This window comes from Copadichromis virginalis, linkage group LG15 (assembly GCF_057382275.1).
Source record: "Copadichromis virginalis isolate Kocher_CV1m ecotype Utaka linkage group LG15, C_Virginalis_male_GT1.1, whole genome shotgun sequence".
NCBI lineage: Eukaryota > Metazoa > Chordata > Actinopteri > Cichliformes > Cichlidae > Copadichromis > Copadichromis virginalis.
The window spans coordinates 38,397,731-38,412,953 of record NC_140632.1 but is presented as its reverse complement, the minus strand read 5'-3'; the positions used below and the strand labels follow the sequence as shown (position 1 = coordinate 38,412,953).

Here is a 15,223-nt window from a genome sequence, read left to right as displayed (position 1 = left end):
TGGTTTCTGTGCATGCATCTGCAGTGAAGGTGTGTGTTTTGCCATGCAGCTTTTACTTACTTAGCACTCTTCTTCATTTTGACTACCATGAAGTTAAGCCAAAAAAACAAGAAAAGAAAAACGATTTTTCTGGTATCTGAAGTATAACAGTTCCCTGAACTACCTCTGATAGTGTCCTCATCATGATAATATTCCCTTTATTTATGATTAGTTATCTTTATCTTCAGAGGTCTGGGTGACAGTTTTAGTGTTTGCTTTAAAAAACAAAAAACAACAAAAACTTGAAATATATATATTCTATATACATATATAGAGATGCTCACTCCTGATTGGACACTGAGCTGCACCACCTTCTCCTTCACTCCTCCACCTTGCTGTCCTCTCTCTCCTCCATCTCCAGGGAACAAATCAGAGTCTGAGCACCAAACCTGTGGACTGTTAATCTGCAGATAAGAAGGAAAACACACAGAATTCTCATGTTTGCCATTTTTCATACCGTATTACTATAGTATATTAGTTTACCAGTCCAACAGATTTATTTTCCCAAATGGATCATTACAGCTTTTGCCACACTGGTCCACTTGATTGTCAAAGTGTATTAGCTCTTTATTATTTCTTTCTTTTCTTTACCTTGAAATTATTACAATCAGAACGGACAGGACTGGGGATGGGAAAGAGAAAGATGAAGAGAAGTTGGGAAGATGCTCAACAGAAGGAGATGGAAAGCAAAAAAATAGGAGAAGAGAGACACAGAGAGAGAAGACACTAAAAATCTGTTTGATCACCTGCTGGAAAAATAAAAACAAGCAAAAAGAGAAAAACACAGTAGCGAAACCACAGCAAAAACCAACATAAGCACAAGTTATAGTAAATAATAAATATCTCCACATCCCGGAAGGGCCTGATCGAGCCACAGGGGCCATAAACTGACAGTTTATTTATAACTAGAAATAATAAAGCAGTTGACGTGTTTCAGGCTGTGACTTTTAGTATCTGTTGGTACTTCATCACTTTGAATAAGTGTAAGTCAACACCAGGCCGCACTTTCAGTCTTTCCATTAAACAAATGAACAACAATCCATTGTTTTCACCATTAAACAATAAAATATGCTTCTTGACTCCTTGATGCAGGTGCCCACCTACGACCTGGTTTATTAATACTAAGCTAAAGAGGAAAGCAACTCACTGTAGTTCTCACAGCTCAGGACAAGCAGACACCTGATGTTGAGTGACTGAATGGAACTAAAACAAGAATTCATAATTATGTTTGTCTGCCATGAACACGTGATGATAAAACTCTGCATATGCAGTCAGGAGACTGATGACCTGTGAAATGAGCTGTTAGAAATGTGCAGATATGTGTAAACATTGATCAGCATTTAACATCCAGGATGGAGCAAAACTTCTGACCTGCATGTATGAGAACCTTTAATCACATCATCTTTGTAGTGAAATAGCTGATGACTCATTAAACGTTTCCATGTAATTTATCCACAGTGAAAAATATTCACTTTGCTGGATCTGAAAATCACGTGTTCATTTCATTAGACACTAGCAATACCATTAAACTGGACCTTATCATTATCATAGAGCACTAAATGTGAAACTGTGTCATATAACAATCTATATATGTAATATGTGTTTGCCTGAATCTTCCAGCACAAACAGAAAGACGAGCTGTTGTCTGAGTATCAACGCAAGTACACACCAGAAATCGTTCAGTAAAGACAAATTTAATAAATGAAAGCTGGTGAGAGGGCCTTTGATGTTTCTCTTTGGATCATCCTGTTGTTTGTCTCCCAGTGTCGTTACTGCTCCTCTCCTTTCAAAGACAAACACCAAATAACACCAAATGAGAGTGAATCACTTCAGAAACACTCCTGGTTATTGTGAGCAAACGTCATAACATGATGAATGTATTTACCATTTTACTGAGGGAAAATCTTCTGTGTGGAGTTTCTTCTCATCTTGGCTCTTTTTCCTGACTTTTAGAAACAAGAGGCAGAAAAGAAAGAATAAAAGTTAAAACCTCAACAAGTTTTTTAATGTTTGGGATGTTTTACAAACAACCTTAAACACTATTTACTACTTACCACTTTGTTCATTCTTGCTGACGTTCACTCTCCTCATCTTCTCTCTAAAGGACAAATGACAGAAAAGAGGGAATCAATTTAGTAACTTTATCAACCAGGTGAGCAGAATTTTAGATATTTATCAATATTCTGATTAAAAGCAGAGTGAATACTTATCTTTTTACGAGAAAGGGTTCAATCCGTCCTGTCTTAGGTCTTAATGTCACCTTGGCTCCTCTGTTTTCTCTGAAAAACAAAAGACAAATGGGAAGAAAAAAATTAGTAAATGATTTCAGCAACTAGAGGAAGTGTTCACTGAGGAGGAGCTGTCATAATAATATAAAATCAATATATACTTATCTTTTTTTTAATGACAGTTTACAGAGCACGCTGGCTTCGCTCCTCCCTCCGCTCCTCTCTGAAAGTTAACTGGATAAAGGATAATAACAATTAATAACATCATCAAAACAGACAAACCTGAAAGAATTGCTGATCAGAGCTGTGACAGAGTCACAGATTAGTTGGATGTATACTTATCTTTCACAATGAGAGCGTTTGCATAGACGTCTCTTCAGGTCTTTTTATTGTTTTCTCTCTGGAGAGGAAAGTGATGAGACTGATGAGGAAATACCAAATACAAAGACTGACAAAGGGAACTGAAAAAGTCTAACCAAAACCTATACTGGGGGAAAACTGTAGGAAACAGAACTACTGAGGCAAGGAAACACGAGGGGACGGAGACTAACACTCTGACAAGGGACAAAGGGAGACTGACACAATATTTACACACAGGAGGCTGATTATGGGAACTAAGGACACATAGAAACACAGCTGAACCGAATAAGAAATGAACAACAAGTCGAAACAAACTCTAATGACAGTTCAACCAGATTCTAAACACAACAAATAACTTTCAGGATGTTTCAACAATGTGTAAAATGAGTTCTTATCTTTTTTTGTGAGAGGGCCTTCAATGTTTCTCTTTGGATCATCCTTCCATCCATTTCTTCTGCTTAACCATTGGAGCCATCCCAGCTGTTATGGGGCCAGAGGCGGGGGTATAACCTGGACAGGTCAGTCTAACACAGAGAAACAGACAACCATTCACACTCACATTCAACCTAACTGCATCTCTCTGGACTGTGGGATGAAGCTGGAGTACCTGGAGGGAACCACAAAGGCGCCAGGACTGTCTTGCTCTCAGATGACGCCCGTTCACGCTGCTCTGAAGACCCTCAGTTGTCTTTGGATCAAATAACACCAAATGAGAGTGAATCACTTCAGAAACACTCCTGGTTATTGTGAGCAAACGTCATAACAAGATGAATATATTCACCATTTTACTGAGGGAAAATCTTCTGTGTGGTGTTTCTTTGCAGCGTGACTCTTTTGCCTGACTTTTAGAAACAAGAGGCAGAAAAGAAAGAATAAAAGTTAAAACCTCGACGATTTTCAAATATTTTAGGACATTCTTTTAGAAACAACCTTAAGCACTGTTTACTACTTACCACTTTGTTCAGGCTTGCTGACGTTCGACATGCTTCACTGTATATTATAATCTCAAGCGCTTCCTTGCTTGAGTCGGGCTCCGGATGCTGCTCTCTTCCTCCGCCTTCCTCTTAGCACGCTTTGCCGACATATTTAGAAAACGGCAGAGCACCGAAGTGAGAACTCTGCCGTCCGCGCTGTAGTCTGTTACTCTCCAGCGGTTCTTCATCTCAGTGTCCTCTGTTTGGTAAACAGTGGAGATGACTCTGGTGACGGGGAGGCCGTCGACAGTCAGGGTGCGGACACAGTTCCTCCGATCTGCCTTCAGCACAGCAAGATCTGCTTTCTCTGGAAGAACTGGAGTCAGGAAGCGTGGATGAGAGCTGGAGCCCGCAGGCGGCAGCATCATGCCAGCTGGTGAGTCCGTAGGAGGAGAAGGAGTGGTGTTCTCTCTCTGGCTCTGCCTCACATTGACAAATGGTGTCGTCACCAGGTCCCGGTGGAACCATCCTTTAAAAGGTATGCAAGGAAAGTCCTTGGACCCAGTCACCAGGTTATGGTAAAGAGTGAGGACCAGGTGAGGCATGGAGTTCAGATGCCTCCTGCTCAGTTCACGGTTCCTCAAGTTAGTGACGACCATCTGAGGTGCAGTGACTGGACTCACCAGATCAGCTACGAGAAAGCAAAGCGTGCGTCTACGTTAATCATGTGATCACACAAATTAAAGCCTGAATTTAAATTGTCCAGACATGGCTTTACATCATCATAAGCTCTTCCACACAAACAGTAAGAAGCGCCCAGCAGAACTCATTGTTTATGAAAGCCTTCACATTTTTCACCTGGTAAAAGTTTTCATGTGTGTAAGGCTGCGTGGATTTTCACTGAGGTTTTAATACGCATTCACATTAAGGAGTAATATCTTCATATTAGTTGAGCATCGATATTTTGTGGATAAAGCAGCTACATTTAGGTGAGAAACCTCCCACCTCCTTATTGCAGGTACACACTGTTTCAATCTCAAACTCATCCTGCGACTCTGTGAACTTTTAAAACTCCAGCTTCTCCAGCTTTACACATTCACAATCTGTGAAACGTTCACGTATAACTCAGCGCCAGCGGCCCAAACATGTCAACTCAAACCCTCTACATGCAAAAACGGCCGCGCGCTGACGTCAGCGTCCTCCAACGCCTTAAGTCGTTAGCAATTAAAAAAAAACATGGCGCCATCTTTATAGCGTACTGGCACATGTTAAAATTGATGTTACTCAAGTATGAAACATCTCATCCTAAATGTTAACACTCATGAAGTCCTACTTCCAAACAATAAAAGACAAAAATCGAAGTTGTATTTGTTTGCTAGCACTCTGACATATTAGCCTGCTGTACTCACCATAGCGTTGATCTAACACCTCCTCAATGAAAAGGGAGAGCAGGTGCGTCTCGCGACTCAAGTTTGAAGAAGTCATTTTGCAAATCCTTCTTGAAGATTTTCAAACGTTAGCTGTAGTTTGAAAAATCCGAGTTTTCACAGCACTAGTGGGAAAAAGCTCCTGTTTGCGCTCAAACGTGAAACCCGAATTCCACTTTTGCCTCCTGCTTTTATACCTGCACTCAAACACGTCATCATCACCATGACACCCAGGGTCACCGAAAATCAATTTTATTTATTTAAAATAAAGTTCGTCTAATTATCATAGATTTTAAAATATATATATATTTCTCATTTTATTTTACTGTTTTATTCATCCTTTTTAAAAAAATATATTGCCAAACTTTGTCGTTTTAATTCTTTAAAAAATCATTAATTCACCAGTTTACAAAAATGAAGATCGATATCTGAAATTTAAATGAATAAATAAATAATTACAATTGATAATGGGTTTTTAGCATTAAAGAATAGTTTTTCAGTGCGCTTTAAATGTTATCAGAGCCGATGTTGTGCCAAAAAGTGATCGCAGTCCAAAAAGTGATTTACGGTATTGAAACGTTTGTTTGTGTCATGACATTTGTAAACAGTTGATGTTTAAGGTGCAGTTCATGTGGAAGCCAGAGGAGGGTGGTGTTGTGCGCATAATACAAAGTGATGGCGAAACCTAAAAGACGGTGTCATGTCTGCTCCCTGAAGCAATCTCATAACAGTTTCAATCTATTTCAAGCCAGTTAGCACATTTCTGTTATGAAGTGCAATCATTTTTTGGCAGTAAACTTAAATCCTTTTATTATGAATATCACATTCTCAGATTTTCAAGAGAGACCAGACCAATAGGACAGCAGAAATCACAAAAATATATAAATAACAGTTTTATAAAGATTAAAACAGTAAAAAAAAAAAGACTGGAAAGATTATGATGTATAACACAGAATATGTACAATAACAGAGTTATAAACACACCTAGAACACACGTGATACTTTTATTTCATCTATAACCTCTGTGCAAAATTTGTTGACTGCAAAGTGTTTATGAATATGTTTTTAAAAGCTGGTTATCTGACTGTCAGTTAATAGCAATTAAAAAGAAAGCTGATTTTTATTATTCCTAAATGGAAAAAGTCCATTATGAATTTTTGTTATGAATTTCATTTATCAATCCACCACCTCACTGCTCTTTCCCGGTGCAGCAGCCAGAGCTGGATCAAGCAGCCAGATGGCTTCTGGAGAAAGACTAACTGCAACAAAGGGTCTCTGGGAGGCTGCTCAGGCACAGCAGCTGAAAAATCAAAGATGAAATAAAAACTGGACCTGATCATGGTGCTGGATGAGACAAAAAGTCTAGATGATAAACCAGTGTATGAATTAGTAACACTGATTATGTGATCATGTTTAGGTGGAAACTAGCGAGCTAACTTCCTGCTAACCTCTAACTCAGTTAAATTGAATAAACTCTGTTTTCATGGATGCCTGGATGTTAAACTTAATTGTTAAACCTGGTAAAGCAGCAACGCTGATTATTTTATTAAAGATGAAAGAAGTTGGACCGTTTTTAGCTCTCAGTGATCCCTCAGTGTTCGTTTGACTTTGGGACCTGAAATATGGCAGCTTTTCACTTACACATTTTTGAACCACTCATTCATAGAAGTAGTTTCCAGTCAAAGATCTGGACAGATCCACCAAGTTCACAGTAGTTTTACAATTTTCTGCAGCGCAGAAAAAAAAAACCCTGAAAACATCGTCGTTTCCTATGCTCATCTCTCCCAAGTCATTAATAATTTGAGTCAACTCTTGTTTGCCATTGGCAACACAATCATTGTCCGTGTCCAGAATGTCCTCACACTCAAAGTGCATTGCTTTCTCCTCCTCTTCCTCCCCCACCAAGTCCTCCGTGATAGAGCCCAATTTTGGTGCACTCCGGCTGCGCTCCACCGGGGGTTTGTAGTAGCACTGCTGCTGCTGGTGCCAGGCATCCTTCCTCTGTTTTAGGAGGTGTCCAAAACATCTCACTCTTGCCCTTCTAACTATACCCCGATCTGAGGGACAGCTCAAATTGAGAGGGCCATATACCCCAGGGGTGGGAGGATCAGTCCAGATATTGATACTGTCAATACCAACACTGTTGGTATCTAATCAATACTAGGGAGATATGATTGTTACTTTGTTTCTCTCCTCTAAGTTCAGTATGTAGCCCACTGAACTGTGTTAACTGTGTTGTGTTGGTGGTTTTGTTAATGAAAAAATATATCTCAAACATGCACTATGAAAAATGACTGAACCTTTTTGTATTGACTGTCATTTTATTTATAGCCCATAACACATCTAAACAACAGATGCTGACGCAAAGTTCTTTAGAGACATGCACATTTACATTCCATGTCTCCAAAACACCCAATTTCAAAATACAGGATAGTCTGAAAGTTATGTTTTTTTTTCTTGCATTAGCTAATTATTGTTGACATTAAAAGGTGGTCATTAAAATGTGTTCAGAATGATGAATTATCTCATAAATCACACTGCTTTCTCCCATTTAAGCTGTCTTTATAGGGTAAAACTATGTGTAGTACTGCATTTACGTTGTACTGGAACGATACCAAAGTATGGAAAGCAATTTGCCTTTAGAAGTATCGCACAGTACAGATATACTCTTTTCTGATCTAATTCTAACATCCCGATCACTCCCAAGTGTGACACACGAGGAACTCATGTTGTTTCTGTCGGTGTTTCTTCAGGGCACATTTAACCGCTGAGCGTGTAACCGGAATGTACCACAGCTACTCTCCCGCCTGTATTTATCAGATAAGATAAATTATAAGATAATGTATGTTACTGTTTTAGAGTTTATTTTATTAACAGTATAAAGAATATAAAGGGTAGCTTTTTATAAAATAACATGACTTCTAAAGTCCAACACCAATTTAATTGTCCGGATATGTTAATCGTTTGGTTTGTTCCATCTCCGGTTTTTACGACAACAAGGCTGTAGGTAGTGCACATGGGTCTCTGAAGCGAGTGGCTGGCCGCAGTATTCTTCAGTTTTGTATTCCTCCTGTATTTTGTGAAGTGACAGCATCGGAGGCTATTATGGGCAAGAAGAAGGCGGGCGGAGGAGCCGTGCTGGGCAGAGCTCTGATCAAGGAGAGGCTCCAGGCAGGCCGGGGAAACAAAAGGGGCGACTCTTGGGTATGACACAGGTTTTTTTTTTTTTTTTAGCTTGTGTTAAACGTATTCAGATAATCACAGATATAGATATGAGACCTTTCGTGATATAGTATCATCCCCTAAGCAGTTGTGACCCCGTTTTTAAATGCCACTCAACTCTTGCGCAAGGACTATTACGTAAATAAATGAATGACTGGGGTACGTTTGTAATGGGGATAAACTTTTCTGGGAAATTGTTTTAACAAAATCTCAACTATTTTTTAGAACAAGTCAAAGGGTGGTTTGGATGCAAGGATGTGAAAATGATCCGCTATTTGGCGATGATGTTCCAGTCACAGCTGCTTTGTTTAATCTCGACGCTTTTTCACATGCACTTACTGCTGGTCAAGCTACTGAAAGTTTGTTGTCATTGTTTTTTCTTTATATTTTCAGCTCCACACCAGTGAACTGAATGATGGCTACGACTGGGGGCGGCTGAACCTGCAGTCAGTGACAGAACAAAGTTCCATGGATGACTTTCTGGCCACAGCTGAACTGGCAGGAACAGAGTTTGTTGCAGGTAAATAACAATTTGATTCACTCATGTTTAGTTTTCAGGTGAATTGTAGGTATGTTTCTTTTTTTTACTTATTAAACATGGGAAACTACAGTGCTCTGAAAAAGTATTTGTCCCATTTCTGAATTCTTATTTTTTTGAATAATTGTCACACTTGCACATTTCAGGACATCAACAAATTAAATGATAAATTAGACAAAGATAATTGTTCAATGATGACATCATTTACTAAGGGAAAAAGACAAATCAAAGCTGCCTGGTTCTATGTGGAAAAGTAATTGTCCCCATAAACCTAGCAACTGGTTGTCCTTGGGTAGCAACAACTGCAATCGAGTGTTTGCGATAACTGGGAATGAGCCTTCCACATCGAATTTTAGTCCACAATATTTACGTGTATAAACCTAACAGAAGTAATTCTTCCTGTGTTTTTAAGTATTTTTTGTCTTAAATATTATGTGATCTCCACTGTAGATCTGCCTTTTTGATTCTGTTTGTTAATCTAATCACTTTCATTCATTTCTGTGTTTTCTTAGAGAAGCTCAATATCAAGTTTGTGCCGGCAGAAGCTCGAGCGGGCTTATTAACAGCTGAGGAGAAAAGCGAACTGATGAAGCTGCACGAAGACAACAAACATTTCCTCAGAATTCCGAGACGGTGATTTGAGTCGACATGTTTTCACAGGTTAATTTGTCTAACGTATAAATAATATGTTGCATTGATAAGATCTGTTGTGTATTTCCTTGTTATAAGACCCCACTGGGATGAAAGCACCAGTCCAGACGAGCTTCAACAGACAGAGAAAGACAGCTTCTTGGAGTGGAGACGAGCACTTGCACAGTATGCAGCTTTTCTGTACTCTGAGTCACTTTTGGTGTTAAGAATCAGTAGTGAAATGCAGGGATAACCATTCAAAATTTTCTAATTAATGACTTATGATACATTTGTGCTGGATTATTGTTGCCTGTAATCTAATTACAAGTGTTCTCTTCAAAGGCTGGAAGAGGAGCAGAAGTTAATTCTCACCCCGTTTGAGAGAAACCTTGAATTTTGGAGACAGCTGTGGAGAGTGATTGAGAGGAGGTAGAACCCAAATCAACAGCATATCACATTTCCTGAGGAATCTGTTCTCATTATGTGATGCTGAGGGAAAAAACCCCCCAAACATTTCTTTTTACTTATTTTAGTGACGTCGTTGTTCAAATTGTTGATGCCAGAAATCCTTTGCTGTTCAGATGTCTGGACCTTGTAAGTGCTTTGTTTCAATAATGGACAGATGATAGAAATCTGGTTTCATATATGAAAATAATTGCACTTTGTTTAATCATTTTGCATATTTCATCTGTCAACATTTGCTTGTATCCATCATTACATACATTTAAACTGTACTGCAGTGATTGTAATAATTCTCTGGTTGTGTGGCACCAGGAGTCCTATGTTAAAGAAGTTACAGAGCATAAGGTGAACATGCTTCTGGTGAACAAAGCTGATCTACTGACCAGGGAACAGAGGCGAGTCTGGGCCAAATACTTTGAGAAAGAGGGGCTGAGGGCAGTTTTCTGGTCTGCTCTGGCTGAAGGCAACAGGCTGGATGCAGAGGAAAAGGTGAGAGCGCGGAGGCTTGATGAACTTTTCTCTCTTCTCTGAACTGTGATGCATTTGCATTTTTTTTTAGGGAACAGATAATTTATTGTACTGAAGAAAAAGTCACCTTTTGGCATCATCCTGCCGTCTTTAATCCCAGTGAAAAATAGTGCAGAAACTTGTCCCCTCACAGGGCATGGAGGTGGCCGATCCAGAGTGTGAAGAGAGTGATCCAGAAGAAGGAGGATGGAAAATTAAAGAAGATGTGAGTCAGAAAGGTGCAGATGGAGAGGAAGAGGTAAAGAATAAGGAGGATGAGGACAACGGGGGAGAACAGAGTGACATAGAGGAAGAGCAGGAAGAGGTAAGCGTAGATGAGGAGGACTGGAAGACCTGTTCAGAAGGCGAGGAAGAAGCAGAGGGAGAGACTGCTGGTTCATCTGATGCATCTTTCCACAACTCCAGCCGTCTGCTGCGCAAGGATGAGCTGCTGGAAATGTTCAAGGCTGTTCACAACAGCTCCAGGGTTAAAGAAGGGCAGCTGACAGTGGGACTGGTGAGTAAAAGGACCATCTATCTGTCAGTCTAGCGTAAATTGCATGCTGTAGCCACACCGCCTTTGAATTTTGGGATCGAGTTGTATATTTATATTTAGTAAGAGCATTTGAACCACTTTGCAGAATTCACCAGGAGTGCTTTTTAATGCTTTACTAGAATCGTAGGAACAGGAAACATTTTAATTGGATTCATAGTCGGGGAAGAAGCTCCACACTTTCCTCAGTATGAGTTATTTTAAAGCAATTAAATGTTCATTATGTGGTGGAACCAACAGGTCGGGTATCCTAATGTGGGAAAGAGTTCAACCATCAACACTATTCTGAGGAACAAGAAGGTTTCTGTCTCAGCCACTCCTGGACACACTAAACACTTTCAGGTAGGTACTTACTGCTCAAATGCAGGTTAGGGATTCCACCAGCAAGAAGCTTAATAATAATAATGATAATTATTATAATAATGATGTTAGACCTGCGACAGACTGGCGACCTGTCCAGGGTGTACCCTGCCTCTCGCCCTAACACAGCTGGGATAGGCTCCAGCCCCCCCCCGCGCCCCTGAAAAAGGATGGATGGATGATTATGATGGTGTTTTTTGTGTGTTTTTGTTTTTGACATTTATGACAGACGTTATATGTGGAGCCAGGCCTGTGTCTCTGTGACTGCCCAGGACTGGTCATGCCCTCCTTCGTTTCTACCAAAGCTGAGATGATCTGCTCTGGGATTCTGCCCATAGACCAGATGAGAGACCACGTACCTGCGATCTCACTCATATCCTTTACGTGACAGAAAGCTAGACTCCGCCTGTTCTGCTTTATAATTGATTCTGATGCTTACGACACGTAGTTCTTAACAGATTGGTCACATATGTCAGACGATCCCTCGGCACGTGTTAGAAGGCACCTATGGCATCAATATTATCAGACCGCGGGAAGATGAAGACCCTGACAGACCGCCCACTGCGGAAGAGCTGCTGATGGCGTATGGATGTGAGGCTAATAGACATTTATCATGAGTCTGGATAGAATAGATTAACAATAGGTGAAATATGTACAACTCGAGAGAGTAAACCATCTTAGATTCTTTAAAAAAAACTATTTTATAGATTTAATTTTATGTATTGTGTTCCTCCTTGATCAGAGGTCCCTAGCTCAAATTGTGATACTGTCACCTCACTGTGGCACCCTTAGATGCTGCTAGCTGTCTTTCCCCTTGATGTAATTTCTTTGTTTTATAACATAGCCTTTTCTTTTTTGTCTGTTTCAGATATGAGAGGTTTCATGACGTCGCACGGCCAGCCCGATCAGTCCAGATCGGCCCGTTACGTCCTGAAGGATTATGTGAGCGTAAGTTCACAACTGCAAACTGTTGTGGGTTGGAAAAAACACACAGTTATGTTGCTTGTGTTTACGTTTTAATTTTGGACTGTGGTTGAGTGAGTATGGGTCATTAATGAAATGTTTAGCCTAACAAAGTGGGAGGAAAAAACAGATGAAAATTCTAGGAGAGATAAATAAGTTATTTTCATCTTGGCTCAGCTCTGTCACCTGCAGCGTTAAACAGTGTAGCTGTAGCACATCTGTGGTTCGGCTATGTGTTTAAGCAGACTGTGGAGGTCTTCAGTCTTTTGTAAGGTGTAGCTGTTCTCTTGTAACGTAATGCATCATGTTTACAACGTCCTTTGCCTAAGATAGCTCTTTTCCTTACAGGGCAAGCTTCTGCACTGCCATCCCCCTCCACATATAAAAGCTGAAGACTTCCAGCCGCAGCACAAAAAGTTTGAGAAGAGAGACTCAGACAGCAGTGACCTCTCCACAGAAATGAACAGACAACACAAAATTAAGAGAATCGAAAACGTGGTTGACAAGAACTTTTTCCATCAGGTAAATTATTCCTGCTGATCTCTTATTTTTGGTCAGTAGATGTTGTAATATAAGCTATATTACCAGAAGTGTTCTGTCACCCATCCCAATCGTTGAATTCAGGTGTTTCAATCACTTCCAGGCCCACAGGTGTGTAAAATCAAGCGCCTAGTCACGCGGACTGCATCAACAAACATTTGTGGAAGAATGGGATGCTCTCAGGAGCTCAGTGAATTCCAGGGATCGAATGCTAGTTGTGAAATTTCCTCACTAATAAATATTCCACACTTAACTCTTAGGCTACGTTCACACTGCAGGTCTTATTGCTCAATTCCGATTTTTTTGATCAAAGCCGATTTTTTTGTCTGCTTGTTCACACTACAAATAAAATGCGACAGCAAACGCGCTCTAGTGTGAACCAAAGCGGCCGCATGTGCAAAAGAAGACGTCACACACAAGGCGCTCTGTTTAGACCCAGAGCAAACAATATTGTTTGACTGATGGCCCTTAATATAAAGACTTCAGACTTCACGTTTCCCAATTTTTGCTTTAAGTTATTTTGTTATTTACATAATAATGTAAATAACCGAATAATTATGCTTATTGCTGTTTTAGAGGAGCGGTGCTTCAAAGGATAGCTGCAGATTTCTGTCAGAATCTGCAGATTATACAGTACAAATAAAATGTTCACGTTTCTCCAACGTTGTCTTCCCAGCAGTTTCACTGACATCTACGCTGGATGGCCAGGAAGCGTTCGCGATGTCTTCTCCGGCGCTTCTCCGGCGCTGATAATTGGCATCTGTCTTGTGTCAGTGACGTAAAAGACGGATTTAATGTGACATGACCGTTCAAACAGCAGTCGCTTTCTAAAACATCGGATATGTATCGGGTTCAGTACCACATACGAAAATGACCCAGATCGGATTTGAAAATATCGGATTTGAGCCTTTCACACTGTCATACCATGATCAGATATGGGTTGCATAGGGTCAAAAAAATCGGATTTGATGCGCTTTCGCCTGTAGTGTGAACGTAGCCTTAGTGGTATTATAACAATGTGGAAGCCACTGGGAATGACAGCAGCTCAGTGGTAATCTCACAAATCCACTTCTGGAAGAATGGTCAAAAATTCCCATAAACACACCTAAACCTTTTGGAAAATCTTCCCACAAGAGTTGAAGCCGTTATAGCTGCAAGGGTTGGATGGACATCATATCAAACTCTATGGATTAAAAATGGGATGTCAGTCAAGTTCACATGAGTGTGAAGGCAGACGAGTGAACACTTTTGGTAATATAAAGTGTGTCTGCAGCAGAGGAGCAGTTTATTATGAAGTTAAATGATTTTTTCTTTTTGTTGATGATGAACCTCTGTTTAGGAGAACGTGCGGGCACTCTCCAAAGGAATTCAGTCTGTGATGGGCTACAAACCAGGCAGTGGACCTGTGGGTCCAGGCAAAGCTGAATCAGAGATGGCAGTAGGCAAACCCTGGAAAAAACACGGCAACAGGAACAAGAAGGAGAAAGTGCGGCGGATTACTAAGCATCTGGATGCCTGATTATGATCAGAAAATCTAAGTTAATTTGAGCAACTTAGATCTGTGAACTGTACTTTAGGAAAAACCCTGAAGCACGGTTCATGTGTAATTCCAAGGGAATCAATTCTGAGTGCTTTGTAAAGATGAAGGCCCCCTTTAATCCTGTGAGTGTGGAAAAGTCAGGCCGTCATGACATTAACTAATGAGGTGCATAATCTGTCGGCTCTGGTTTTAACAAAATGGTGCAGTGCACTCCGTCAGGCTGATCACCAGTTAAAGAGCAACCAATCGATTCAACATCCAAAATTGTATTGAAGGAGGACACATAAAGTCTCTATGAATCAGTTAAAATACTGTATGTTGACTTTTATACATTTAAAGCAATGCTCTTTGTAACTTAACCGGGTTACGTAGAATAAACACGTGCTTTCATGTTGGTGTGACACTTTTTTGTCATATTTCCATAACAATATATTACTTAATGCTTCAGTGTAAATACAATATTTTGTATTTGTAATAGAAGACTATGAAATAGCAAGTTTTGTAATCTGAATAAGTTAAACTACCCGAACTCCTTCATGGGATGCATTTTTAATTTCTCCTTGCACTTTGGGCTGATTGGGACCTGATGAATGTAAAAACAAAGAATGATGTGATTTTTATTTTTTTGTGTCAGATTTTTGTTTCTGAGAAAAATGAGATCCACTCATGAGGACATTGGCTTTAAATTTCAATGAAACAGAGGCAGTATAACATCCTCGTAAGTGGATATCAGGCCCTTGTAGAGCAAAATTTGGTATTTTGGTCTAGACAACCCAAAATGTAAAATGGACTGGTTCTTATATAGCGCTTTTCTCCTGGAGTACTCAAAGCACTCTATACAACACGCCACATTAACCCCATACACACCCATTCACACGAGCACTATTATCTATACAGGGAGTGCTTTGTAACTATCATTCATACACATTCATACTCCGAT

At 40.0% G+C, this 15,223-nt stretch overlaps 2 protein-coding genes across 3 annotated transcripts; one reads left to right on the top strand and one right to left on the bottom strand.

Moving 5' to 3' along the window:
• Nucleotides 1–1,714: 1,714 nt before the first annotated feature.
• Nucleotides 1,715–5,190, bottom strand: LOC146692968 (uncharacterized). 2 transcript variants are annotated; one of them, XM_085433268.1, is made up of 7 exons: nucleotides 4,951–5,190; nucleotides 3,581–4,232; nucleotides 3,409–3,469; nucleotides 3,235–3,315; nucleotides 2,094–3,151; nucleotides 1,925–1,985; nucleotides 1,715–1,822 (listed from the first exon to the last, which is right to left on the bottom strand). In XM_085433268.1, the coding sequence occupies exons 1-2, from the start codon at nucleotides 5,024–5,026 to the stop codon at nucleotides 3,625–3,627; spliced, it is 684 nt and encodes a 227-aa protein (XP_085289394.1). In that variant the 5' UTR covers nucleotides 5,027–5,190; the 3' UTR covers nucleotides 1,715–1,822; nucleotides 1,925–1,985; nucleotides 2,094–3,151; nucleotides 3,235–3,315; nucleotides 3,409–3,469; nucleotides 3,581–3,624. The 2 variants fall into 2 exon arrangements, with proteins under 2 accessions (XP_085289394.1, XP_085289395.1); XM_085433269.1 differs by having other exon boundaries at nucleotides 1,925–1,981.
• Nucleotides 5,191–7,734: 2,544 nt separating this feature from the next.
• On the top strand, nucleotides 7,735–14,673 carry lsg1 (large 60S subunit nuclear export GTPase 1). The gene is made up of 14 exons (XM_085433267.1): nucleotides 7,735–8,172; nucleotides 8,584–8,710; nucleotides 9,241–9,361; nucleotides 9,458–9,544; nucleotides 9,701–9,787; nucleotides 9,892–9,952; nucleotides 10,133–10,309; nucleotides 10,482–10,844; nucleotides 11,121–11,222; nucleotides 11,470–11,617; nucleotides 11,712–11,831; nucleotides 12,109–12,188; nucleotides 12,552–12,725; nucleotides 14,083–14,673. The coding sequence occupies exons 1-14, from the start codon at nucleotides 8,074–8,076 to the stop codon at nucleotides 14,260–14,262; spliced, it is 1,926 nt and encodes a 641-aa protein (XP_085289393.1). The 5' UTR covers nucleotides 7,735–8,073; the 3' UTR covers nucleotides 14,263–14,673.
• The last annotated feature ends 550 nt before the right edge of the window (nucleotides 14,674–15,223 follow it).

Bases quoted from the DNA above. Each gene is read 5' to 3' on its own strand.
- LOC146692968 (XM_085433268.1), bottom strand. From the start codon at position 5,026: ATGACTTCTTCAAACTTGAGTCGCGAGACGCACCTGCTCTCCCTTTTC. The intron at 4,233-4,950 runs GTGAGTACAGCA...GCTTTCTCGTAG, and splicing joins GGTGTTAGATCAACGCTATG to CTGATCTGGTGAGTCCAGTC.
- lsg1 (XM_085433267.1), top strand. From the start codon at position 8,074: ATGGGCAAGAAGAAGGCGGGCGGAGGAGCCGTGCTGGGCAGAGCTCTG. The intron at 8,711-9,240 runs GTAAATAACAAT...GTGTTTTCTTAG, and splicing joins AGGAACAGAGTTTGTTGCAG to AGAAGCTCAATATCAAGTTT. The intron at 11,223-11,469 runs GTAGGTACTTAC...CATTTATGACAG, and splicing joins GACACACTAAACACTTTCAG to ACGTTATATGTGGAGCCAGG.